Source organism: Podarcis cretensis, assembly GCF_951804945.1.
Source record: "Podarcis cretensis genome assembly, chromosome: 10".
Lineage (NCBI taxonomy): Eukaryota > Metazoa > Chordata > Lepidosauria > Squamata > Lacertidae > Podarcis > Podarcis cretensis.
Window position 1 is genome coordinate 28,895,560 of NC_137179.1, and position 27,999 is coordinate 28,923,558.

The 27,999-nt window shown below is 45.1% G+C and overlaps 1 protein-coding gene across 3 annotated transcripts; it reads right to left on the bottom strand.

Annotated features, from left to right (window-relative positions):
• Nucleotides 1–201: 201 nt before the first annotated feature.
• On the bottom strand, nucleotides 202–22,706 carry IL2RB (interleukin 2 receptor subunit beta). 3 transcript variants are annotated; one of them, XM_079993767.1, is made up of 10 exons: nucleotides 22,638–22,706; nucleotides 19,594–19,716; nucleotides 16,253–16,367; nucleotides 13,874–13,949; nucleotides 11,991–12,096; nucleotides 7,273–7,418; nucleotides 5,526–5,697; nucleotides 3,826–3,946; nucleotides 2,451–2,535; nucleotides 202–1,510 (listed from the first exon to the last, which is right to left on the bottom strand). In XM_079993767.1, the coding sequence occupies exons 1-10, from the start codon at nucleotides 22,669–22,671 to the stop codon at nucleotides 713–715; spliced, it is 1,776 nt and encodes a 591-aa protein (XP_079849893.1). In that variant the 5' UTR covers nucleotides 22,672–22,706; the 3' UTR covers nucleotides 202–712. The 3 variants fall into 3 exon arrangements, with proteins under 3 accessions (XP_079849893.1, XP_079849894.1, XP_079849895.1); XM_079993768.1 differs by having other exon boundaries at nucleotides 22,412–22,656; XM_079993769.1 differs by lacking the exon at nucleotides 22,638–22,706 and adding an exon at nucleotides 19,798–19,867.
• Between the last annotated feature and the right edge of the window lie 5,293 nt (nucleotides 22,707–27,999).

Here is a 27,999-nt window from a genome sequence, read left to right on the forward strand (position 1 = left end):
TGTTTCTGGGGCCAATCAGCCAATCAGAAGCCACACCTTGGTTTGCAAATGTTTTGGAAATCGAAAGGACTTCCAGAACGGATCGAGTTCGAGAACCAAGGTACCACTGTACCGAGGTAGGATCTTTGCTTCCTAATGGGCACAAGAATGCCATTGTCCATGTTATCCACAGTAGGGTGTACCACGTGGAGAAAGCAGAGGTTTCTGTGGGAAAGACATGCCTCAGTGGCATATCACTTGCTCCCAAAATTCAAGAATTTATTCAAGAAAACGGATTAACAGATGCCAATGGGCTCCATTTATAAGTTTCTGGGTAACCACTTTCAAGATAAAATGCAGCCATATGCTTCCCACCCTGTGTCATAAATCTGGTTCCTATTACCGTTTTCATTAGTTACTAGGGGCTGTACCCCTGCCCTCTTTGCTCACCGCGCCCTTATAACTCACCAACCCCCTCCCCCTTACAGCACCTCAAAACCTTCTCCTTATACTTCAGTAGCATCCAGTGAGGCGGTAAGGGTGGGGCTCTGTTGCTCTCCTGGCTTCCCAACACTACGGGGTGGGGGGTCACTATTGCATATTGAGAGGGGGAGAGGAGAGTTAAAATGTAAGTCCCATTGCCTGTTAAAAGCCTTATGTTCCCTTCCATTTTCTTTGATGACGTTTAACTGATGGTGTTGATGCTTTCTTGCTTTCAGGGACGGTTCAGAATTCAGACTGAGTGATGGCCACAATGGCCCTGAAGATCCCTCAGGGTCAGGTAGGCTTCTGAAGAACTCAGCACCTGACTGGAAGATGCAGCTCTGCAGAGATCATTGGCTTGGCCTGAGTTCTGAATCATAGGCTGGGGAAATGCAGGCCCATTGTCTTCCACAGAGCCTGTAGAAGGGTCTACCCTTCCAATTGCTTCTGTTCCATCAGTATTGCTGCCACACGGCTCCCAGACACATGAAAAGTCCATGGAATACTTTTCCGGAGATTTGTTGGGGTGAGCAATGGCCTCACTCCCTTCTTTGTTCTCATCCTCTTTCACTTCTGATGTCACGGGGAAGCTCTCTGCTGATGGAAGAGTCCTTGGACAACCTCCAACCTTCTGGTTTGGGACCTTTGCTTCTTGCAGAAAAGACTCACTCTCCTGGTCTGCCATGATGCTGTAGGCAGGTGGTGGCGACCGGTCATCCCAAGTTTCATGGAGCACTTTGTAGGAGTCAGGGTCACTGTCCTCACTGCCACTGATCTCTTGGGTAAGAGGGTCGTAGGTGAAATACACCTTGCAGGGCTCAATCTCGAGGGAATCATCGGTGTGGAAGAAAAAATAGCCCCGGTTGGTAAAGCAGCTGGATGAAGAATGTCCACTAGTCTCTGGTGCATCTGTATTAGTAGGATGTTCCTTGGGAAGGAGGAGGCAAGGCTCTTGATTGCCTTTCTGCATCACCTCAAGCACAGAAACATCTGGAACTGCTGCAGCCAGGTAGAAGGAAGACATGGGCGCTGGTGAGGACAGCCACTTCTGTTGGTTTTAGTGAGGAAGCACAAAAAGAAAATAAAGGGTAACATTCAAACAGCTGCGATGCCACCATCAAAGAAACAAGCAGAAGTTGGTGAGTGTTCCATTCACGTAGTTCAATAAATTGAACTCATACAGAATAGCTTCCCCTGATCTATAATCCAGGGCTGGGGAATTGGATCCAGTTGGCAGGACCCATTTTCACAGGTGCTATCTCTTTTTGTATAACACCCTGATTTCTAACTGATGCAGGGTGGTTTTAAAACATGTCAACAAATAAATAATAGCAACAACTGTGGTCATGCTACTTACAATAAGGGCTAAAACTGGAGGGGGGGAAATGTGTTTCAGTTTGAATTTTCACATGACTCTACCAAATTTGCACTTCCTTGAAACAACATGTGGGCTGAAAAGCAGCTCCCTCCTTCAACATTCACACTTCTCTGAATTTTGAGATGCAGTTCTCCATGCAAATAATGTGTACAAAAATACACTATATTAAGGGAAATTGTACATAAATGTCAGTATATCAGGAGAAATGCACACTATTATTATTTTTTGTGATGACTATTTTTTCAATAGCACTAATGTGGCAAACTCAACATAAGACTGGAAAAATATGAAACTGAGAAAAAAAAATGAAATTGATGGATTAATCCCTACCACAGATATGCAGTATTTTTGTGGATTATGACTTGTCTAAATTTACCAATAGCAACCTTCAGACAGACAAAAATCAGATTGAATACAAATACTACAATAGGAGGGACCGAGAGTCTTTACTGCGCCACACAAAAAAATCATGCAGAGTGAAATGTTGCAAGCTGCACTTAAGGTTGGATAAATGAGAAGCTTAAGATAAGCAAAAACTATCCATTCCGAATTACAGGCAGCAGTCTTGTCCTCCATCTCCTTACCCCCTCAACCTCCAAGTCCACCTTACCTGGATATCTCCTCCATGGACAGCAGTGAGAGATGGGAAGAACTCAGCAGGGTCTGGCAAATGGATCTTCAGTACCTTCCTTAAGCTAAAGCAAACAGAACTTCGGGTGAGAAGGATGCAAAGGGAATATGGGTTTGGACAACAGTACAACTAAGCGTAGCCAGGAATGGAGGAGGGTGGTGGACTAGTCGTGTGAATGTTTGGCAGCTCTTTAACCAGGGCTTTGGTTGATGGACATCTGATGCCCTTTTAGACATTTTGTGGAAGGGGGGATTATTAGGTTGTCTTTGTTCTTATTTTTATTAGTGGGCTTTTTATATTGTAATTTTATGTTGTAAACCACCCTGAGATCTACAGGTAAAGGGAGGTATACAGATTTAACAATTAAATAATAAAAAATGTAATTTGTTCAATTGCAAAAAGGGTATTAACAGCAACATAAAGCCTCTGCCTAGTAGGTAAAAGAAAGGCAAGAGACCTCTGGGCAGTTAAGTCCAGACAAAGGTGACTATGGGGTTGCGATGCTCATCTAGCTCTCAGGCCAAGGGAGCCGGCGTTTGTCCACAGACAGCTTTCTGGGTCATGTGGCCAGCATGACTAAACCACTTCTGGCACAAGGGAACACCGTGATGGAAACCAGAGTACATGGAAACGCAGTTTACTTTCCTGCCACAGCGGTACCTATTTATCTACTTGCACTGGTGTGCTTTCAAACTGCTAGGTTGGCAGGAGCTCAGACAGAGCAACGGGAGCTCACCCCGTTTTGCGGATTCAAACCACAGACCTTCTGATCAGCAAGCCCAAGAGGCTCAGTGGTTTAGACCACAGCGCCACCTGTGTCCTTATTATGAATGAAATCTAAGGACACATCATTCTCCCTCTCCCTCAGCAACAACAACAGAAACAGAGGATTTGGATGACTGGGAACCATGTGAGATTTCTGACTTAGGTCTCAAAAATTCAGAGAAAACCTTGATGCCATTTTTCAGGCTGGTTCTGCCCATTCAGCAGAGTGCAGTGGTAGAAACATGAGGCAGTGGAGAAGACAGTCTGTACTCCTTCAGACTGCAGGTGTGTGTGGGTATCATGTCTGAAGATTCCCCTTCAGAAGAAAACTCCTTGCACAAAGAAAACTAAAGCCTAGGGGAGAAAGGTTGAAGATGAGTCCTTTCCTTGCTCAGCTAATTTTCTGCTTAGGAAGTTCTCACATCAAGGATCATTAAAAGTGGAATTTTCCAGCTGCAGTCAGAAGCTACAGCCCATTCTACCACCTCATTCCCATCACATGCAGAAGTGATCATTATCACACTTTAGCTGTTGGCAAAGGAAACAGTTAGTGTCAGAGTATGGAAGCAAGATCTCTGTTCCCTGTTACCGTTTTGATGCCGGTGATTTGCCCCTCAGGAAAATGGCAATGAAGAAGGGGAAGATGAAGACGAGAATCCCCAAAAGGGTGAGAAGAACGGTCAGGAGCAGACTTGGAGACGATGCATCCCCTACAAAGAGGAGGAATTAGCCATTCATGGAAGACAGTTGATTCCCATCTGAACCAAAGGAACAGGTGTATACAAATCGCCTCTTAAAATTATCCACCCTATTGGTGTGCAGAGACACAGAATTTCTCCAGGTGTGGGAGAAATTCACCAACCCAGGGTTGGTTCTTAGCAGTGTTTGGTTCCTAAGATTCTTTTTGCATGTGGTGCTGTTTTGTTAGGCTAGCCCCTTTCCTACAACCTCCACAGTATCCTGGGCTATTGTCATTCCATGGAATTGTGAGGGAAGAAGGGAGGAGGAATGGTTGGCATTACTAACACCCACCCACCCACCCACCCACCCCTACAGTGGAGAGTATTCAGGAAAAGTTCTGCAAAGTGGCATTATTTTCTCTAAGGGGTTAGAAAAGAGAGAGCGCAATCTCAGAATTTTTCTCTGAAAAAAAATGTCTTCTGGGAAATTTTGGCTCAGCCTTCATCCTCAGATGGAGTGCATGGATTTAAGGGTGTGCAATTCAATGCACCCCTGCAAGTGTTGGTCTCCATTCAACAAAAAAAGTGGAAGGGAATATTTATATATGGGTGGCTGAAGCACTTTTTGTAGTGCTGCCTTGAATAATTAATAGCAAATAATATTTGCACTTTTATTTTGTTGCTCTTCCCTTGAGAACACACACCTTGATAACCTCTAAAGTGTCCCAGGATGGCTTCCAGATTAAAAGCAGATATGTACAATAAGGGGGAAAAATTGAGAAGGGCCTAAAAACGGTACCTATGGAATAGGAATGGGGGACCTGTGGCCTGCCAGTGTTGCTGGACTACAACTCCCATCACCCCTGACTGCTGCATCCTATTTTATGGGCAACCACAGAAGGGTTTTTTGTGTTTTTGTTTTTTGAATACTTAATTTCAGCAAGGGGAGACTCAGGGGCCCCATGTAGACAACCTTGATGTAGTAAATATGCTCAGGCCTGCAACCTGCAAGGATCAAAAAGGTTTGGAAATGCATACTTTGAAGGGGGGAAATGTAAAAAATTACACTTTTAAGCGTGAATCTTCATGCAATTTTTTTTAAAAAATGCAGTATCTCAAATTAACGTCTGAATGAGACTGAACAGACTTATGGGTGATCTCATGTGAAATTGACACAGGCTAAAAATAGTCTGATTTGCTCATTCCTAGAGTGGCAGGCTGTATGTGATAATGCAAGATGTTTTTACACTGACAGCTACATTAGTCAAATTACGTTATAAATGTGTTGTAACACAGAGGCACCAGATGGCGCTGCAGAGCTGAAATCTCAACTCAGTATTTTCCATTGTGAGCTTTAAAACGGGTTTTTTCCAGAGTGTTTTCAGAGCGTTTTTTGAACAGCTGTGTAGATCTAGCCAGGGTGGAAAGTATATGCTTTTCTTGAAGATTCCCCCCCCCCCCATGCTCCAGTACATAGATACATCCCTGATTACATGCTCAGAGCCTGTTTGACACTAATTCCACCCCACCCCCAAATTTATAAAGGCTTTGGGGTCCTTATCTGACCCATTTTTCAAGTACCCTATAGGTTTTGTTCTGTGAGCCTTACCTTTATGGGTCGTCCATGTTACAGGCATGCTCCATTCGCTCCATGTGCTGTTGTAAAGAGCCGTGATCTTTTTTACCTTCACACGAACAGCGGCCTCATACATTGTGTCAGGAGAAAGAGTCTCAAATTTCATCCACCTCTGATCCTGAATATTGGAGTGGATTATGTAAGCCTGCAAGATGGAGTCAAAGATGGGGAATGATTTCAGACTGTGTGCACTCCTTGATTATACCCAACATGTTTGTGCATTGCTGCCCTCTAGAAGAACGTAAGAAGAACGTAAGAAGAACGTAAGAAGAACGTAAGAAGAACGTAAGAAGAACGTAAGAAGAACGTAAGAAGAACGTAAGAAGAACCCATCTAGTCCAGCATTCTGTTCTCATCTGGCAGTGGATGTAGTTCCTGGGTAGTAGCCACTGATTGCTTTATCCTCCATGAATTTATCTAAGCCTCCCTTAAAGTAATCTAAGTTGGTGGCCATCACTACTACTTCTTGGGACTGAATTCCGTAGTATAATTATGCACTCTGTAAATAAGTATTTTCTTGAGTAATTATGAATCTTCCAACAATCAGCTTCATTGGATGTTCCCAAATTCTAATGTTATTAGAGGGCAGGGAAACTTTTCACAAGCCACTTTTTTTTTTTGCACCAAGCAGAGTTTTTATACACCTCTACCGTATCTCCTCTAGCTCACCTTTTCTCTAAATGACAAAGTCCCAAATGCTGTATCCATTACTGCTACTACTATTACATTAAATTTGTAGAGCATCTGTCCATCTCAGGGTGCTTCACAACATACACTATAAAAACTGCAAAATACATGATAAATATAAAAACAGCAACAATCCAATAATCCCCTCCTTCCACAACACATTTAAAAGGGCATTGGATGTCAATCAGCCCAAAGCCTGGTTGAAGGGGACAGTTTTCGCCTGGCACCTAAAAGTGTATAATGAAGGTGCGAAGCAAACCTCCCTGGGAACAGCATTCCACATATGGGGAGCCACTGCAGAAAACTCCCGTTCTCGGGACTTCTCAAAGAGGAGGTACTCATAGAAGGGCCTCAGATGATGATCTCAGGGTCCAGGTGGGTTCATATAGAGAGAGGTGTTCCTTGAGGTATTGCACTGGGACCTGCCCAACAATTCCTTAATCTCTATATGGACACACACTCAGTGATTATCCTGATCTGTTCTGTTAGGGTTGATCAACTGATTGAGGCACAAGAGCCTGACGTCTTTGACCTTCTAACTTAACTACTAATACAAAAAGTATGGGCAGCTAACCAATAAATACTTCACTTTCTCACAGGGGTACCGACTTGCCCCCCACATTGAGGCTTCCCAGCCATGTGACGTGTCACATGATGTCGCCCAGCATGTGCCGGGTGGGGGCAGGACACCTGGAGGGCGATCTTTGCCTTTGCTCGTTCCAGCCCCCACCCCGCTCCTGATCTCCCAGGTAGGGGCTGGGGAACGCATGGCTGTGGCAGGAGATGTCAGCCCCCTCCAAACTGGGGGGTTCAGTCCCCTACCCACCAATATTGAGGGGGTGGAAGGTATAGTTGGTGCCCCTGCTTTCTCAAGAGAAGGTAGCATTTCTGCTGCACCTCTAAAATGTATCACTTTATTGTTTTGGATCTTGTATTAAAATGGCTTTCTGGGTCCAAGGAAAGGAAAGTGGACTGAAAAAGAATAAACCCGATCAAATCTTTACCATCCATATAGATGTCTCTTCACACTCACCTTGCTAGGATCTATTTTTTTATATCGTATTTCGTACTCCACCTCATTTTTTAAATAACGTGAGAGAGCACAGAGCTTCCAAGTTAAATTGTAGGAAAGCTTGTCGTCATTTTCCATTTGGACGTTGCAAGGAGACCGCAGTTGAACTAAAGAGAAGAAGAGAGGACCAGCAGGTAACATTAACAACAAAACTGCTGAGCTGGGTACACCTTAACATTTGCTGTGGTTCCAGTGCTCTTCCACTGCTGACTTTTGAATCTGTCTACACATGAAGTTACCCGCAACACAGAGCTATCCTGTCGCTTCTCGAGAAATGATCTTGTTTGGTGCCTTTTCTCTGAAACCAGCTTCAATCTGAAAGGAAAACTTGAGCCACACCCGCTTGGCAGTTAAGCTGACATGTGTGCATTTGAGACAGGCATTGCACACGTGCAGATGACACCTTCATGATTGACAGTTCAGGGGGGCTGCAGGGGCAGGGAAATCCAACAGGTAATCTGCACCAGGTGAAGACTCTCTAGTGTATAGAACAGCATGCAAATCACAACATGAAATGCAGCATTTTAAGCCTCTACTGTGTGCCTTAGCCAAAGGTAGCGATGGATGAATCTTTCAATTTCAGTTCTTCTCAGTTTCTCCTTTTTCTAATCTTCAACTCAGCTCAAAACAGTTGTAGGCCAATTTGCATTAGAAAAAAATCCTCCTCACGAAAATCTGCTAGCAATTAAGTGTGCATTTCTCCTACGATACAGTACGCATTGCCACATACAATTTTCCCTAATACATACATTTTTGCAGTTTCCCCTAATGCAATGCATTTTGTGTTATTTTCAAACACGCATGCAATTTAAGAAAAAATTGTATATCACTTAACTGTAAATGAAACCTTAAAGCAGTTTGCTAAGACTATAAAATATTCTCTTTTTAATGTGTTTTTATGCACCTTTCCTACTAATATACACAGTTTAATGCATTTCTAGGGGGTTGAGAACTGCATCTCAAAATGTGGAGAAGTACAAATTTCTAAGGTTTGCTACACAGAATCATAGAAACATAGAATTGTAGAGTTGGAAGGGACCTCTTGGTCAACTAGTCCAATCTCCTACAATGCATGACTCTCAACTAGATCATACATGACAGATGACCATTCAACCTTTGCTTAAAGACCTCCAAGGAAGGAGAGTCCACCTCCTCCCATGGGAGTCCATTCTACTGCCCAACAGCTCATACCATCAGAAAGTTATTCCTATGTTTATTCGGAATCATCTTTCTTGTAACTTGAAGCCACTGATTCAAGTCCTAGCTCCTGAAGAAATGAGAAAACAAGCTTGCTCCATCCTCCATGTGACATCCTGTAGATATTTTAAAATGGCTCCCCTCTCAGTCTCCTCTTTCCCAGGCTAAACATACTCAGCTCCCTCAACCTTCCTCACAAGTCTTGGTTTTTAGACCCTTTATAATCTTGGTTGCCCTCCTCTGTAGATGTTCAAGCATATCAATATCGCTCATAAATGGTGGCGCCCCAAACTAGACAGTACTCCAGGTGTGGTCTAAGGCAGGATAGAACGATACTATTACTTCCCTTGTTTTATGTAGGCTTGCATTAAAATGCAAGCTGAACTGAATGAACCTATGACACTCCATATGTTGTTAAGTTACAATATTCATAATACTCAGTCATTGGCTATCTTGGCTTGGGATGATGGAGGTTGGAGTCCACAGTTTCCCAGTCCTTGTAGCACAGTCTGTTGTAGCAGTAAGCCTCAATCTCTCAGTGAAAACGGGCCTTGCTCCACTCTTCTCTGCATGACTGTCTCACAGATAGAAAATCACAGCCAGTGGTGGAGCAAGCCCAGGTGGGGCCAGCTGCCTGCGGGGAGGAGTGAACCAGGGCAGGGCACTCCGCAGGGCCCCCAAGGGGCCTCCTCCTACTCAGCCGCCCTACAGCTGAGGGGCAGGTGGCGGGCAGACCATTTGGGCAGCGGGGAGCCTGCGCTTGCCCAAGCCACCACGTCTCTCCCAGGAGAGACACCCAGAGAGAACTGCCCCTACTGCACCCCCTTCCCCCGCCCCTGATCACAGCTACAATGCCTGCAGTGAGACAAACAACATTGTCCTCCCATCTAACTTACACCTGTCACTCACTACTGGAGGAACAATAAATGGAACATCTTTGCAGGTAAAGGTAAAGGTAAAGGTACCCCTGCCCGTACGGGCCAGTCATGTCCGACTCTAGGGTTGTGCACCCATCTCACTTAAGAGGCCGGGGGCCAGCGCTGTCCGCAGACACTTCTGGGTCACGTGGCCAGCGTGACAAGCTGCATCTGGTGAGCCAGAGCAGCACACAGAACGCTGTTTACCTTCCCGCTAGTAAGCGGTCCCTATTTATCTACTTGCACCCGGGGGTGCTTTCGAACTGCTAGGTTGGCAGGCGCTGGGACCAAACGACGGGAGCGCACCCCGCCGCAGGGATTCGAACCACCGACCTGACGATCGGCAAGTCCTAGGCGCTGAGGTTTTACTCACAGCGCCACCCGCGTCCCCTCTTTGCAGGTAGGGGAACTGAAATAACCAAGTGTTTGTTGCTGTACAGTCAGGAACCAATGCCACACTCCCTCTGTTTCTGTTGGGGGTGGGTCCCTTTGCAGGAGTCACAGCTGTAACAGCTATAGGGGAAGGGGGTGGTAGAGAGAGACGTTTACCATTTACATTGCTCTCCCCTTTGACTTAATGTTTATTTATGAAAATAATTTATAGACCACATTTTTATTTTTTAAAAAACACAGCAGGGTGGTGGACAGCAGATAGAATTACAATGAGAGAAAGAAAAACACCAATAAAATGTGTAGAGTTAAACATAAGAAAAGTCCTGCTGAATCAGGCCACTAGTCGATCTAGTACTGCATCCTATTTTTACAGTGGCCAACCAGATGCCTGTGGGAAGCCCAAAAGCAGAGCCTGAGCAGAAGAGCACCCTCCCCTCCTGTGGCTTCCAGCAGCTGGTATTCAGAGGCATTACGTCCACTGACAGTGGGCATAGAACATAGCCACCAGGGCAAATAACTACATATTCTTTGGCAAAAGAGCCCTGCCCACCTAGGAAATGAAAGAGCTGAACGCTTGTTGTTGCATGTCTAGGGGCCAGTGGAGTCCATCTTAAAGGAGTCACAGCCATAACAGGAGTAAGTTTATTGGGTTTGTTGTGGCTGATAATCAGAAGTTCCTCCACCCTGGCCATAGTATCTTGTCTGTCTCATTTACTGTCAGTTTGACGCCCAAGAACAGGAGATCTGATGGCAGGATAAGATACTACATGAAATGACAAGAGGGAAGATGTGGTTGGGCTCAGCCCTACTCTTATCTTTGGCCCATTCTAAGTTATATGGACTTGGTACACACACATTGTCCTTTCCTGACCTTGATGACTGCTAATGTCAAGTTAGTTACAAATAAAGCACCTCTTTTTTGCAACCTTATTTTGGTGCTACTTGGAAGGTGGTGGACTCTTGTTCATTGGAGGCTTTTAAGCAGAGGAGGGGTGGCCATCTGCCATGGGTTCTTTAGTTGTGATTCCTGCACTGCAGGAGGTTGGATGAGATGGTCTTCTGGGTCCTTTCCAACTCTAAAATTCTATGATGCTAATGATTCATCGATCATTAGGGTTTAGGTGCATGGGGCTGTTGTTTGCCACGTGTCTTTCTCCTTATGAAGGTACACAAACAGCAACTGCGTTCACACAATCAAATCCTGATTTAATAATACAGGAACACAGAGAGCAGCCTTATTCTGAGACAGACCATTGGTCCACTTAGCTCAGTATTTTCCACACTGATTGGCTTTCAGGCAAGTGTCTCTCCCAGTTCTATTTGGAGATGTGACCTTCTGCATCCGAGGTCTATGCTATACCAATGGGTTACAGCCCTTCTACAGGGATCTGCACAACTAACTTGCACCCACACATAGTCCAGTTGCTGCCACTTTACTCCTTCCACCACCCAAGTAATGAAACAAACCCAGAACCTGCAGTAAAACAATGGCTTCTTGTTATGTGCTAACTGGAGAAGTACGGCTACTGGCTTCTAAACAAACCAGAATTTGGAAACCAACTTTTATACCCTGGTACAAAGCTGGTTTCTAGATCTGGATTATTTGGAAGCCATTAACCATAGTTCCCAGTTTTCATGTAACCATGGTTTCTGGTCTGTGCAAAGGAGGATCAAAGCTGGAGTAAAGGGGCTGAGGGTAGATGCATAGAGCTCAATCCCCAGATTTGATCATGTGAACCAAGGCAGGGCACAGCCTTGGTTGTGTGTGTGAATATATATTTGGGATTGGGTTTCAAGGACAGTTTGGGGTTATAGCTGCCCAGTGGGTGCCTGTGCATTACAATGGATTGTGAAGCATCACAATGGCTTCCATCCAGGCAAGATTATTTGCCCTGAGATGAACTCATGTCCTATTATCCACAGCTGAACAACAAACTGGCTGTGTAGAAGCTGTCAAATGGGAGCTCAGGTGCAGTGAATAGGTAAAGGCATGATATCAGAGTAGTCAACATGGTACCCTCTAGATGTTGATGAACTCAAACTCCCATCTGTCTGAGCTAGCATGGGACGAGGGGAGCTGTAGTCCAGCAACATCTGGAAGGAACCTTGTTATATGGTCCAAAAAGATAGCACAGTGCATCACATCAAGAAATGTAGGCACTTTAAACTCACGGTTCTGAAAAGGACACATCCTTTGATTCTGCATCCACGCCCAGTTCTGCCCAGTATGGCAATACACTTCCACAAGAATAGCGTGTGTAATACTCATGTCAAATTTCTGAAGACAAATAAAAGCATTATTGTGATCATGATCAGTTATACTATCATTAGGGATGTTGGAAATAATAGTTGGAAAGGCTAGTATCTATAATTTGAACCCATCAGCTGGCGAGTCAAAAATTCCTGACAGCTGTGCCACACCTGCTCACCCCACCACCCAGCTTCACAAATTGTAACTGGAAGTAGCAATGGGTGAACGTGTCAGTTTTGGTTTCTCTCTCTCTGTTTCTCACTTTCCCAGTTCAGTTCTCCGCATTTCCATATCGCTTTCCTCCCCACCCCCAAAAAAGCCTTCATGAAAATTAATCAGCACTTTAGTGTGAATTTATCCTAAGACACACATTTTAATACGTAATTTTGCCTAACATGCACATTTTTACAAAGCAGTTTCCTATAATATAATGTAATTTTCATGAATACATGTATAGAATCAAAGAATTTTAGAGCTGGAAGTGACCCTCAGGATCATCTAGCCCAACCCCATGCAATGCAGAAATATGCATATGTCCCATATTGGGATCAAGCCTGCAACCTTGGCATTACCGGCACCATGCTCTAACTAGGTGAGCTGTCCCATTTCAGTTTGTGCATTATTTTGGAAAGGGCAAATTAGGTTCATCATGAAGTTAATCATCATCATCATCATCATCATTCAATGGTGAGTTGCTTTATTATGACATTAAACACTTTGTACTCTTTAGTAATTTTATGGATTGTGATTGTAAGGCCCCTTAAGGACCGCTCTCATTGCAGAAAGGCAGCATATGAATGTAACAGATAAATAAAAAATAAAACACATATCCTAGGGCTATTAGATTAGTTTTCAGGCTGTAGAGATATATCCATAGAAGAATGGTGTGAGGCAGCTGTGGGGAATCTTTGGCACTCCTGATGTTGCTAAACTACAACTCCCATCAGCCTCACTAAACATGGCCAATGGCCAGGGATGATGGGTTTTGCAGTTTGGAAACATCTGGAGAGCCAGAGGTTCCCTGCACCTGATGTAGGAGGAATATCAGAGGAATGCTGCCCCTTTTTCCTCCCCCTTCCAAGGAAGAAGGAGATAACCAAAACAACATGGAGAGAGGAGTAATGGTGGTATAACCTCTGGTTCCCTGCATCCTAACAGTAAATAATTTTGAGCTATTCTCTGCTGCTGGGGCAGAAATTTCAACTTTATGGCACAGCTGCTCACAAAGGGAAAACAGACTAAAATTGTAGAAGAATCTAGGGCAGGCATAGGCAAACCCGGCCCTCCAGATGTTTTGGGACTACAACTCCCATCATCCCTGACCACTGGTCCTGTTAGCTAGGGATGATGGGAGTTGCAGTCTCAAAACATCTGGAGGCCCAAGTTTGCCTATTCCGGATCTAGGGCATGGGTAGGCAAACTAAGGCCCGGGGGGCCGGATCTGGCCCAATCGCTTTCTAAATTCGGCCCACAGACAGTCTGGGAAACAGCGTGTTTTTACATGAGTAGAATGTGTCCTGTTATTTAAAATGCATCTCTGGGTTATTTGTGGGGCATAGGAATTTGTTCATTTTTTTCTCTCTTCAAAATATAGTCCGCCCCCCCCCCCCAGGTCTGAGCGACAGTGGACCAGCCCCCTGCTGAAAAAGTTTGCTGACTCCTGATTTAGGGGCACTTGAAATGTATTTTCAGCAAATGTATTTTCAGCAAATGTATTTTCAGCAAATGTATTTTCAAACAATTATAATGAGAGCAACAAACAGCTTCTCCTCATTAGCTAGCATTTTCTTATTAGATTACCCACCAAAACGTTCAGCTCACAGCTCCTGTTGGCTATACCTTGCAGTTGACATGTCTCCGGTCCTTTGTACCTGTCAGACCTGTAAGAAACAATTCCTGTGAGGTGCTCTGCTCCTGAATCTTCATGTTTGGTGGCTGTTTCATCCATTCTAGTTATCTCCCACTTGGACTACTGCAATGCGCTCTATGTGGGGCTACCTTTGAAGGTGACCCGGAAACTGCAATTAATCCAGAATGCGGCAGCTAGACTGGTGACTGGGACTGGCCGCTGGGACTACATAACACTGGTCCTGAGAGATCTGCATCTGCTTCCAGTACATTTCCAAGCACAATTCAAAGTGTTGGTGCTGACCTTTAAAGCCCTAAACGGCCTTGGTCCTGTATACCTGAAGGAGCGTCTCCACCCCCATCATTCAGCCCGGACACTGAGATCCAGCGCCGAGGGCCTTCTGGCGGTTCCCTCATTGCGAGAAGTAAGGTTACAGGGAACCAGGCGGAGGGCCTTCTTGGTAGTGGTGCCTGCCCTGTGGAACGCCCTCCCTTCAGATGTGAAGGAAATAAGCAGCTATCCTATCTTTAAAAGACATCTGAAGGCAGCCCTGTTTAGGGAAGTTTTTAATATTTAATGCTGTTTTGTTTTTAACACTTGATTGGGAGCCACCCAGAGTGACTGGGGAAACTCAGCCAGATGGGTGGGGTATAAATAAATTGTTGTTGTTGTTGTTGTTGTTGTTGTTGTTGTTGTAAGGCAGGGCATTGTGCATTGCAGTAGCCCAATCGTGAGGTTAACCAAGACATGAATCATAGCAACCAAGCCATTCCTGCTATGGCTTGCTCACATATGCAAGTCTTGACATGCTCTTGTTGTCAGGCAATAAACCATTATGTGTGATGAACCAAGTCAAGTGCTAAATGAATTCTTAGAGGTTAGGGAGGAGCTGCTATCTCCCAATATGCTTTTCCAGATTCCAGCTGTACTTAAAAGTACTAAAAGCACAGAGCAAATGATAAGGGATATTCAAAACAAGCTGGAACATTTCCTCAAATAGGTGGAGTAGCATAGAATACTGCAATAACTTTCAGAGGCAAACATACTGTAAATATTCTTTGCAATAGCAGTCTTCTTTGGCTCTATCTGCACCACACATTTAAAGCAGTATCATATTAGTTTGAACAGTCATAGCTTTCCCCAAAGAATCCTGGGAACTGTAGTTTGTTAAGGGTGCTGAGAATTGGTAGGATTCCCCTCACAGAACTAAAATCCCCAGAGTTCCCTGGGAAGAGGGATCAATTGTTAAGCCACTGTAGCTCTGTAAGAGGAATAAAAAAAGGTAAAGGACCCCTGACCAGTGGTGTAGGAAGGGGGGGCGGAGTGGGTGGGCCGTCCCGGATGCCACTCTGGGAGGGGTGACAAGATGGCCCCTGCCTCTCCCCCAGCTGTTGAGTGGCTGAGGGCGCCCGCAGTCTGTACGAGCGCCGCTTGTGCGGCATCCATACAGGCTGCCGCTCTCGTGCACTGTCCGTATGGGCATCCGTACCGGCTGCTGCTCTCGCATGGTGATTGTATGGGCTGCTGCGCGTGTGCAGTCCATACGGGATGCCACTCGTGCGGCAGCCTGTACAGCCACTGCAAGCAAGCGGCAGCCCGTATGGACTGCACATGTTTGGCATCCCATAAGGACTGTGCATGTGTGGCATCCCGTACGGTCGCCACACATGTGCAGTCCGTACGGGCTGTGCCGCCCCGGGTGCCAGAGAGGGTTCCTCCGTCACTGCGCCGACAGTCCAATTGCAGATGACTCTGGGGTTGCGGCACTCATCTCGCTTTCCAGGCCGAGGGAGCCAGTGTTTGTCCACAGACAGTTTTTCTGGGTCATGTGGCCAGCATGACTAAGCCGCTTCTGGTGCAATGGAACTCTGAAACCAGAGCAGTGCACAGAGACACCGTTTATCTTCCTGCCAAAGCGGTACCTATTTATCTACTTGCACTTTTTGGCATGCTTCCGAACTGTTAAGTTGGCAGGAGCTGGGACAGAGCAACGGGAGCTCACCCCGTCACAGGGATTTGAATCACCAACTTTCTGATCGGCAAGCCCAAGAGGCTTAGTGGTTTAGACTACAGCGCCACCTGCGTCCCTGTAAGAGGAATAGGAATAGGAGTCTCCTAACAACTCTCAGCACCCTTTACAAATCACAGAACCCAAAATTGCTTGGGGAAAGTTTAGAGTGCTACGATACTGTTTTAAATGCATAGTGCAGATGGGGCATGAGCTACAAGGCAGCATATGATCCTTAAAAACAAGACCGAAGAGAGGACAATAGTCCTGATAGAACAACAAGGCTGTTCTTTATCATTCATAAATATATTTCACTCATTACTCACGTTGACTCAAGTCGAACCTCGAGCTGACATTGTGCTTCAGTGATATTTTTCATTGGAGTCCAAGTGCAAGAGAGAATCTCCACTGAGTCATAAAAGCAACTGAGACTCGAGGAATCTGTTAATGAAAAGGTGAGGCTAAATAGCACGGAGTTTCATTTGATGCTCTGTGAAAAATACTAAGATAGGTTATTCTGTTTGGGGAGTATAAGAATGGTTTCACACAAGCTCAGAGAATTACTTTCATTTTGGGGCATCCCATTTGCCTTTGGCTGACCTTTGTGGCCCACCTGGACCTTGAATACAGGCAAGGGCACCATCTTTTCCAACCAGAATTCTCTTTTCTTTGCCCACTGAAAACTGTTTTTAATGTTGTTATAAGGGGTTGGGGGGTTGGGGGGAGGAGGAAGTAGGCTGTATGTAGAGGCCCTCCTAACCCCTGGTGTTAAAATATAGCCAGGCTAGCTTCCTGTTGGGGTGATAGCCTGGGTTATGGGCCATTCAGGGAAACAAAGGAAAGGAGTTCTGTATGAGATGGCAAATGGGTGGGGTCCCTCCTTCAACACTGGCGGGAGCCAGTGTGGTGTAGTGGTTAGGAGCGGTAGTCTCATATTCTGGTGAACCGGGTTCGCATCTCCGCTCCTCCACATGCAGCTGCTGGGTGACCTTGGGCTAGTCACACTTCTTTGAAGTCTCTCAGCCCCGCTCACCTCACAGAGTGTTTGTTGTGGGGGAGGCAGGGAAAGGAGAATGTTAGCCGCTTTGAGACTCCTTTGGGTAGTGATAAAGCGGGATATCAAATCCAAACTCTTCTTCTTCTTCTCCTCAGAGAAAGATGAAGCCAGAGTCTGGAATTGAGTGGCAGTGATGTGAGCTAGAAGCAAAGCAGCAAGCCTGAGCAACATTTGATTTCTGTTTGAATCCAAGGCTGCAGCTATGGGAGAAACAAGACTCTCTGGTGGTGCTGAGTGGCGTACCTAGCCTCTTGGGTGCCTGGTTCAGGGGCATGTCCTGTAGCTGGGGGCCAGGCGATCCATGCCCATGGAGGTGGGGTGATCCACCCATGGGGGCGGGGTGAGCCTCTCTGACGCTTGGAACCTCTCTGCCGGCTTCCCCTCAACTGTAGGGCAGCTGAGGGAGAGGCAGTAGGCAGATGCAAGTCCCACACTGCTGTTTCAGACAGCACAGAACCTGCAGGCGCCTAAGCCACCACGTTGCTCCTAAAAATGTTCGTGAGCCCATTTTTTTTTTAAAAAAAACTCATTTTGTCACTCCCCTCATTTTGTCACACCTGGGACAGACCACACCCCCTGCACCCCCTTCTTCCGCTACTGGGGGTGCTAATGCTGTGAGACCCTTCCATCATAGGCTCAGATTGTATATTTGTGCAAATAAACCATATATCATAAAGACAACACAGTCTCCACTAAGCCTCAATCCAAGAAGAAACACAAACTCTGGGTGAGCACACTGCTCACAGATTGGGGTGGTGTGCAACAATATGCTTCTCAAAAGGGCTTGTCAGAGACATGTACAACAATTTCATCTATTTATGATATGGTGCTACATGCACCCCAATCTCTAAGCAGAAATGGAAGTCGGGGTCTCTGTGCAAATCTTGGGTATGGTTTCCTTGGGAGCTTGTGACCTCTTCACGGTATACACACACACACACACACACAAGCTGAGCATAAGGTTCAGAGTATTAACACTTCAACAGCTCTCGGTCCCCCATTAGGGTTCTGGAGGTCACCAAAGCTACTGCTTTGGATTCTCACAGAGAGCATATCAGGCCTCTACGTATTCCCAACTCCAGCTGCAAGTGGAGACTGGCTTTTATTCATATACACACAGCCAAGAGAGTCACACTATAGCACAAGAGGGACCTTCCAGATGTGGTAACCCTAGGGAAGTGTTGAACAAAAATGAATAAATTGGAATGATGTGTGGATGGTTCTGCATAATGCCACCACTAATGCAATATTATTGTGTCAATGACATTTTGCAACATACATCTGCAAAACCCCACACAAGCCTGGAGGGGCTGTATATGAGGGCACATTATACTCAGACAGTAACCTTCCTCTAATTACTTAGGGTGTTCACAGGACTTGCCTTCAAAATAATTCCATTTATGTATCTTGCAAGGGATATAATATATGCATGCCACAACAGAAGCCCAAATGTTACTTTGGCTCCAATTATATTATATGGTGATACAACTCACAGTTTATTATTCTGCCCGTTATATGCTGACCCATGAGAAAAATGGTTAGCATTCATCTTTCTACAGTGGGCGGATCAAACATCTAACAAGACTGTGACAGAGTGATTATTAGATAAACCATTTTTATAGAACTTATTATATGGTGCTGTCATTTGTCACAGGTGCCAAGAAATCACATGCACATTTTAAAAAATGCATTTTATTAATGGCTTTTATGGAGTTGAGTTACATGAGCAGTGAATATAGTAGATATGGATTTTATCAATGACGTATTTTTGAATGCTATTGATGTACATCATATATTGTCAGTTGTTAATTCTGCAGAATGAATTAAGTGATGTTTGCAAAGGCCTTTGGCTATATGCAACAAATTTTATTACTATGGTGGGGTGTTTGGTGATTTTCCACCTTCAAGGAAACCCTTCCCACATTAACTGGACTGTTGAAGAACTCCTGCTGTGGAACTTCAGTGCATGGCAGAGAATTTCAGGGCCTGCTTTCTGGCACATTTGGGGAAACCTAAAGAAACCACTCTTTGCATATTCTGATACAAATCAGTCTGATCCTCACTTCCCTGGCCAGCGTGTGGATTGGAATAAAGCTATCCAGCTCACTTTTCTGAAGGCTGCAACTCAGTTTTCAGTTCAAAAAGGGATATCAAAATAGGTTTTGAAATGTATATTTTGAGAGAAAATACATGTTCTATAGCTAGTTAAATTTTAAAAAATGTTGTGTTTTGTTTTTAAACATTTGTAGCTGTTAAGTTGTGGGTGAACATATCAGCCGACACAGCGATTCTTCAAACAGCTCTTGTTTATTCACAGGCCAGAACAGAACTGAACTGAAGGGTTCAGCCAACCTGCTTATATAGAGCTCCACTAGAATGCAACAGTAACCATTTTCTGTAACTATCCAATCACTGAACATCATTTTCAATCCCTTATTTGCATATGTGGACCTGAGTGAAAACTATCTACAGTATCCCCCTGCTGGTCCAGGGTGAGAACTTCAGTACATAACAGTAGCTTAATATGAAATGGATTTATGGGGGAACACAGTAGAAGCTGTTGTAGTGAGGCAGAGCCATTCTTCCAACATCAGTGTCACTGCTGCTTACCTGGAGAAGGCCCAGATGGGGCAGGCTGCAAACATGGTGCAGACATATCGGTGAATGCCATCAAGATTGACAGAATGTAGAGCAGTGCTGGAGGGCTGGTCTTCATGACTGCAGAGTGAAACACTGGTGGATAAAAAGTGGCAATCAAGATGGAGTCTCAACAGCAAGCACACATATTCCCAGTGCTATTTTTCTAGAACTCACCATGAACACCTTCCTCATTCTCTTAGAGTGGCAATGGCACCCACCTGAGAGGTGCCGAAACTGAGTTCTGGCGAGTTCTGACTGAGAACAAGCCCTGCATGTTTATTTGCTAGGGACCAGTCCTACCATTAGGCAGCATGAGGCAATTGCCTCAGGTGGCAGGTGCTAGGGGGCCACAGCCCTCCTGGCTATTCCTCCTTAATCCCCTGTCCATTCCCCTCTGTTGAAGATCAGAGCTGGGACTCTACTCAGCCTTTTCAGCTCTGCTGGCTGTTCCACTGTCGGTGTAGAAGTAAGATTTATCTGCCAGTCCAGTTCCCTTCTCTAAGTTGAATGAGGCGGCAGCGGCAGTCTGCTCTTTGCCTCGGGCAACAAAATGTCTTGGTGCAGCTCTATTCTCTGTGGAAGGAGCTTGACACACACACACACGTTAAACAGATGTGAAACAGCAAAATACTATGGCCCATACTTTCCTTGGGTTTTCCCTTGACCCCAGTTTATCAGAAGATGACATTACCCCATCAATTAGGCTGATGTTCATATATCTCCTTTCCTGGTTGCATTTCTCAGTAATTACAGACTAATCAGCAGTGATGACATTTAAACTTGCAGTGGAAGATTTCACAATCAAAGGCTGACTCAGAATGACTGGTTCAACACTGCTAAGAGCTGTATTCTCTGTATTCTCACAGGGAGCAAGTCATGTCTGTGTCCCTTTTGGACTTAGCTCCAGGACTCCAGGGTATTTCTTTCATTCACAAACACTGATCTGTTGACATAATATCCAGCCAGGTGATCCTTTCTTAAAGCATCTCTTACCATTTGTTTCCAGGGCAACAAATCACCTACACTTGGTCATCTCCTTAGTTACTCAAAAGCGCACCATTCCAACAAAATGGAATCTACAAGGCTAACCTTGTTGAATTGATTTGACCTCCTTAACCATCTCTTTTTACAACCAATTTCATAGGTCGGGGTGGTGGGAGTAGAATTATTGAGAGATCATTCAGAAGCCCCCAACCCATTATAATATCCATTACAATTATAATACATTATAATTTATTTCTACATATGTCCTACCATTTACATGAAAGCAGGATACCCACAAGCATTAGTAGAATTTGTTTTATGAAGAGATGAGAGGTGTGAATAAAACTTTTGTTCCTCGAAGAACTGAGCCCATGACTGACTTGTAAAATGAGCACTGATTCCAAAAGGATAAGAATCAGAATGTAAGAACTGGCTTCCTAGATCACACAAAGGTCTAGCCTAGCCTAGCCTCCTTCCTTTAGAAGTGGCCAGCCAGATAAGCAGGGCATGCTGGAGTTGGCGATATTCCACCGTTTGTTCCCAGCACCTGGCGACCATACTGCTTCTGAAGCCATTGTTTGCCAAGATGGGTAACAGACATGAATAGATTTATCCTCTATGGGTTTATCAAAGTCTATGCACATGTATATGGGAGCAGAGGCCTTTAGTTGGGTTTCCTTCGAAACAAGCATTCACAGGCTTGTGCTGTCATTTGTTTTTGAAGCCTCAGGTCATTCTGATAGGGTGACAATGTGTTCTTACTTTTCAAAGGTGAGTCCTTCATTGGAAGAACTTCAGAAGACAACCCCCTGTTTGTAGGGCTGTCTGGTCCAAGTCAAGCTTAAAGATAAAGAAGCATAAGAAGAGAGAACAACAGCCTTGATCATAGAATCATAGAATTGTAGAGTTGGAAGGGACCCTGAGGATCATCTAACCCAATCTCCTGCAATGCAGGAATATGTAGTTGTCTCATATGAGAGTCGAACCTGCAACCTTGGCATTAACCGCACCACACCCTAGCCAACTAAGATAGCAACGCAGTTGGCACATGGGCAACAGACTGAGCAAGCATACAGGTCACCTGGACATAGTCCTCCAAGCTATGGTGAGATGTATTAGATTATCATATTTCTGAATCTCCATTTATACATATAAACAGGGCTTTTCTTCAGCCAGAACTCAGTTACGGCACCTCTCAGCTAGGTGCCATTGCCGTTATAAGAAAACAAGGGAGGAGTTCACGGTGAGTTCCAGACCTCTTTTCTAGAAAAATAGCACTGCATATAAATTATACATCTAAATTAAATTATAAGTCTGTATCCTCTTTTCTTTTTTTTTGGTGATGTGTAAGTGGTCACGCTACATTAGCAAGAAAGGGGGTGAAAATTATCCCCAAGAATTCAGCCACAGTATGTCAGGAAGCTGGAGCATTCATCTACACAGCTGATGTTCAGTCAAAGTTGTGACTAAGTCCCCTTGAAATAAATGGATAAAAATGAATTTTGGTTAGCTTAAGTCTCAGTGTTTCCAATGGGATGTGCAGCACAATCGTACACATTATTTACTCAATGAGGTTTACCCACTAGCGAGTGGGGGACCTAGGTCTTTGCAGGGGTCCCATGAAGTTAAGAGCCTTTGGAGATGGGACCAACTGCGCGACAGGTCTCCTTTTGTGCATTGCCACAATAATTAAACAAGCACTCTCAGTCATGCTGAACCTGTCAGATCAAAAGCTCACTTGAAAAGCTTTTCTCTCTTTAAGTCATCCCTATGCAGAGAACTGTTTAATACCTATGTACTTTACCTGGCTGCAAACTGGTGCTCTTTGTCTCGCAGTCTCATGAGTCAGGTTGGAGCTGCCATGCCAAAGGCTGATTGCCCAGTATATGAGGACAGCTGGTCTGGAATTCAGCCTGCTGCAGTGAGACCACTACCCTACAGAGTAGACCGTTGATGGCATCAGAAAGGCACGAGTTGTCAGCAGACAGCGAACTAGCTCCCTCTCATACTCACTCATTTCTGGTACTTACTCTCTGACACAGGAAACTGCAGCTCCTTTGCCATCTCAGAGCGAGATGAGGCCCTGAAGTATCAATAGGGCTCGCAAGGCCAACAGTGAGAAAGCCCCAGACCACACCACATCCCACTTCCTGATTCGTAAAGGTGATGTGTACGGGTGGGGAATCGAGTGTCAAAAAGTGTCGAGCATAGAGTAGACTGAAACGATTGATAGATAAGAGACAGGCCTCTCTCCCCCCCCCATAGCCCCCTGTTAACCTTGCATGGCCCTGGCAAGGGAGAAGGAGCCTCAGTCATTCCCTAAACATGAGTCAAAGGCCTGGAAGCCTTTAGCTGGGCTCACTGCCAAGACAATACTGTCCGGGGGCTCTGGAGGTCTTCTGCCTCAAGCCTTTGTCCATCCTTGATCAGGTCAAATGTCCATCTAGTGGTTGTGGCCAACTACATGCCTCTGGGAAGCATGCCTGTAAAGCACGGTGCTCCTGGCCATTCCTTTCTGTTTGTCCTATGATCTAATAATCAGACAATGTTCCTAACCATCTGAGCAGTTGAGCTCTTGACTAAGCTGCCTGGGAAGGTTGAGGTTGAACATTTCCAAGAAGAGGCTAATGTTTGTTACATAAGGTTTTAAAGGGTGTGGGGCTCTTGTTTTTGTGTGATTCAAGGACATACATCAAGAAGTGTCAGCACTTCAAAAGACACATATGCAGGTGCGATTGACTGAGTCAGTTCTGAAGCCGGGGCTATCCCCATTTAAAAAATCTGCACAAAGAGGTTTTGCAATGACTGGTTCTGTTTACCACTTAGCCAGTCAACTGCAGTACTAGGACCAGAAGATCCCAGGAGTTTACGCATGCACATTGTTCATTGCTTGAGAAGTGCATTGTCAACTGAGGGGTTTTGCATGTGTGAAAGAACCATCACAGTTCAAATGGCCACAGGGGCTATCAGCCAAGAGGCAAGGCAAAAAGAGAATAAAAACACATCACTTGTAGCCAGAATATCCATATCATCTCCAACTCAGGCCACATCTGCACCACACATCTAAAGCACTGGGCTTCTGGGTCCTTCACAGTGCCTCAGAGCAGCTGATCAGACAGACCCTCACCACCTCAAGTGGGAACACCCCTTCAGCTGCATGTGAAAAGTCTCCATTGCTCCTTTAAGACTGGGTTTGCTGCTCTACTTGCTACTGAAGCATCAACTTAATCTGCTCCAAGAGCACTGCTGTTCCTTCTTCCATTTTAACACTTAGTTCACAGGTCTTCTCCCAGGAAACAATATTCCACTTCTAAGGTCAGTGCTATGTGTGCCCTAGTCTCTGAGTGGTGAAAGACATCATGGGTGGTAGGGCTTAACTCAGTTTCAGTTTCCTTGAAATTAAGGTCACTGGAGTTGGTGGGGTCTTTTAGATATATAGTTTTATTTATGCATATATATAAGCTGACTTGTGGCATTGATGTTCCAGCAGCTCTTGCTCCCCTATTAGGTTTCCAGCGAGGCCCCCAAAGCCATAGCTTTGATTTCAGTACAGGGTGCAAGTCAAACTTCTGTGTCTTCTCAACCACCAGCTCCAGATGAGACTAGCCCAGACTAGCCCTTGGCTTATCGTTTTTTATGGCAACACATCTGTACTGGGCCAACTCATTAGACATGTGAAAAAGGCGCTTAGCAGGCTCAGTTGGGGTCATTAAATGAACAAAGAGACTGGTTTGACTACTGCAGCTGTTCCTTCTACTACAGACTCCCATCTTACAGATAAGATGGACAGGGGCGCCGACTTATAAAAAATATTGGGGGGCGGGGGCCCATACCGACTTATAAAAAATATTGGGGGGGCCCAAGACCTCCAAACCGCTGCTGCTGGGGGAACGAAAGGGGCGAGCCCCGGGCTGCCCCGACCTTAAGTGAACCTGTGAGGGCCCGCCCTTTGCGGCAGCCGATTGGCTGCCGCCGTGGGCGGTGAATATTAATGAGCTAGGGGGAATCCCTAGGGACGCCAGCCCCGCGAGATTGTTGATGGGTCGAGAGCCCGCAACCCCACCCCCTCTCTAGATCGGGAGTGGCTTTGTTTTTCTTAAATTATTGGGGGGGCAGAGCCCCCCCCAAACGAATTTTTGAGGGGGCTCGGGCCCCCTCAGGCCCCATGGAGTCGGCGCCTATGAAGATGGAGCAGACCCAATGAGACCATTGAAAGCAACCTGCAAACCTGTAGCACTATAATGAAGATAATTTCAAATTACAAGGTCAGATGTTTTGGACAGCAGCTTCTATCAGACTGTGCTATACAATGATTTTTAAAAGGTAAGAAAAAAAAAGCACTGACTATAGGCTCATAATTGGGGAAATAAAAGTGAAAGGAGAGTCAGGCTGCAATTCTACGCTCAGAGTCAGTCCCACTGAAATTGGTGGGACTTACTTCTAACCAAGCATGTATTCCTTGCATGCTTATTCAGGAAAAGCCAGACTGAAGAGATGTATTCTCAGCAGAGCTTTAAATTTATTGCACAAACATGCCCATAAAGATAGAGACCAGAAGTTGCCCCTCTGCACACTGCAAACCGGATAAATTGTTGCAGGCATTACACACATGCTGCAACTTATTATATAGGCTGTAACAGAACGCTTCTTTCAAAGTTAATTCCACTGAGGGGAGAGGATCCCTGGGAACACCATGGTGGACCTTTGGGGACACATGTGTACACAAAAGCACCACATTGGTAACCCATTATATAGACATGTATTAGACTTATATTGCAAACAATACATGCCCATCCCTAAATCTGCTTCTTACCCCTTCTCTGAAAAAAAGAAACCTCTAATTTCTCTGCAGTTCTGTTTGTACTGTCTCATCCCACTTTTGCAAGGATTTTGGAAGAGCCAATACCATAAGGACTCTGAGATACAGAAAATGTTTTTCCCCTCACCTTCCAAACGTGAGACAGAATGGTCCTCACAGAGGTAAGTTCACGCATAGCAGTGCTTGTACATTTATTTTTCGGTACCATTCCCTCCAACAGCGATCTCGGTTGGTGAGTGCCAGTAGGACTGCAGTCAAAACAGAGCCACTGTGAAATGCGAGGGAGGTATTTGCATGCGGATAGGAACCCTAAGCTTTGCAGAAGTAGGAAAGGTTTGGGGAGGGGGGTTAAACGGCAAACTCCCCCCCCCACAACTGCCCAAAGAGTACTGAGCATGCTCGGTGACCACAGAATACTGTCATGGCTTCCTCCAAATAATCCTGTAGTTTATTAAGGGTGCCAAGAAGTGTTAGAAGACCCCATTCCTTGCACACAGCTACAATTCCCAAGTGGTTTATAATCAACCCCTTTTCTATGAAGAAAACTGTCTCGCTGCCCTCAGCCACCCAGTGCAAGAGAAACTGAAAAAGCTACAAAGTGAAGGCTTTTTAGCATCAGTAAAAAACGGTACTTCTTGGATGGGCACGGCATCAGGCAAATGTTGTATTTGCATTGACCCAAAGCCATTGAACCAAACACTGAAGAGATGCTACTACCCTCTACTCACAATAGATGGCATGTTGCCATAACTTTCAAAAGCTAGAATCTTTACAGTCTGAGACACAGAAAGGATTTTGGCATGCAAGACTAGATGAAGACTTCCAGCTGCTTATTACCTTTATAGCATCTTTTGGATGGCTTTGTATACCAGTGGGGATTAGGAGAGCTCCATATGTGTTTCAGAGGAGACTATCCCAAGCACTGAAAGGGCTTCTTGGAGCAGGTAATAATTGTGCTGCTCTCCTTCAGTATTTTGGATTGCTATGCAGAGTAGCCAACTGACCTGGAAACACATCTGCTCTTGTGCCTTTAGCACCAGCTCGATGTGCAGGACCTAGCAGGCAAAGCTCTGCAAGCTGTGCAAGGCACAGGAGTGAAGTTGGGTTAAAAGCAACCCTTGCAACTCTGTGGGTATGTTTATGCATTGTTTCTTAGCATTTCCAGGAAGCTCTTTTCCATAGAACAATTGTTTCAAATTGAGCGCAACTCAGCAACAATACGCACCACTGCAGTTGCAGTGAAAACCCCCAAATAAGGACCTGTTTAGACTCTGATGGTGGCATCTATTCATAACCACCTCGCTGGACAGCCTCCTTAGGCTCTTTGGACCTTGCAGTTGTTCACAGTCTTAGAATCCTCCCGGACCTGTGCTGCATGAAACTCCTTTCAGAAGTGATGTGACTCAGATTCTGAACGCACCATATCAAGGAACAGAAACCCGGGAGCTCCTCCCCCCCCTATCATTGGCCTTTAATTACCAGCAATCAGTATATCAAAGAGCTGAACATTATTTGATAAAAAATATGCTAGAAACCTAAAGATCAACTTCACAGCCTAGCAAAGCTGGATGAGCACAATAAGTGCTCAGTTTGTGTGAGATTGTCTGCTCCATAGTTATGGCCACCATCTTGGATGGCTTTAATAATAATAATAATAATATATTATTTATACCCTACCCATCTGGCTGGGTTTCCCCTGCCACTCTGGGCGGCTTCCAACAAAATATTAAAATACAGTGGTCTGTTAAACATTAAAAGCTTCCCTAAACAGGGCTGCCTTCAGATGTCTTCTAAAAGTCTGGTAGTTGTTTGACATCTCTTTGACATCTGGTGGGAGGTGTTCCACAGTGCGGGTGCCACTACTGAGAAGGCCCTCTGCCTGGTTCCCTGTAACTTGGCTTCTCACAGTGAGGGAACCACTAGAAGGCCCTCGGCGCTGAACCTCAGTGTCCGGGCAGAATGATGGGGGTGGAGACGCTCCTTCAGGTATACTGGACTGAGGCCGTTTAGGGCTTTAAAGGTCAGCACCAACACTTTGAAGAGGATTAGACAAATTCAAGGAGGACAGAGCTATCTGTCAGAGGCAGTGTGCCTCTGTATACCAGATGTGGGGAATCACAAGTGGGAAGAGTGCTTTTTTGCTCAACTCCTGCTTGCAGGTCTCCCATGGGCATTGGGGTGGCCACTGTGTGAGCAGGATGTTGGACTAGATGGGCCTTAGGCCTGATTCAAAAGGGCTCTTCTTATGTTCTTTCGATGCTTTGGAAAGTATTTTTAGAGGCTGGGATATAAATCTTATGAAAATACTTTAAAACACACATAAATAATCAAACCATGAGATGTACATACTCTTCCCAGTTCTTTTCATGACAAAATTTCCACTCAACCAATATAATAAGTGAATCTAATGCTATATGGAGTGAACAGCTCTTTTGGGGAAAAGAGTGACAACACCCCTGCATGCCTCCTGCTACACAAAGCAATGATATCTGACCTCTGATGAAAGTTCCCAGTACACAGGAATACCCCATCACAGGGCTGCTGTGTTAATGGAGTCCAAATCTTTTTAATTT

What these genes read in the sequence shown, in the direction of transcription:
- IL2RB (XM_079993767.1), bottom strand. Translation starts at nt 22,671, where the DNA reads ATGGCAAAGGAGCTGCAGTTTCCTGTGTCAGAGA. An exon ending in GCTGTGAGCTGAACGTTTTG is followed by an intron (nt 12,097 to 13,873) that starts GTGGGTAATCTA and finishes ATTTGTCTTCAG; the next exon opens with AAATTTGACATGAGTATTAC. An exon ending in AACATGGACGACCCATAAAG is followed by an intron (nt 3,947 to 5,525) that starts GTAAGGCTCACA and finishes TCCTCTTTGTAG; the next exon opens with GGGATGCATCGTCTCCAAGT.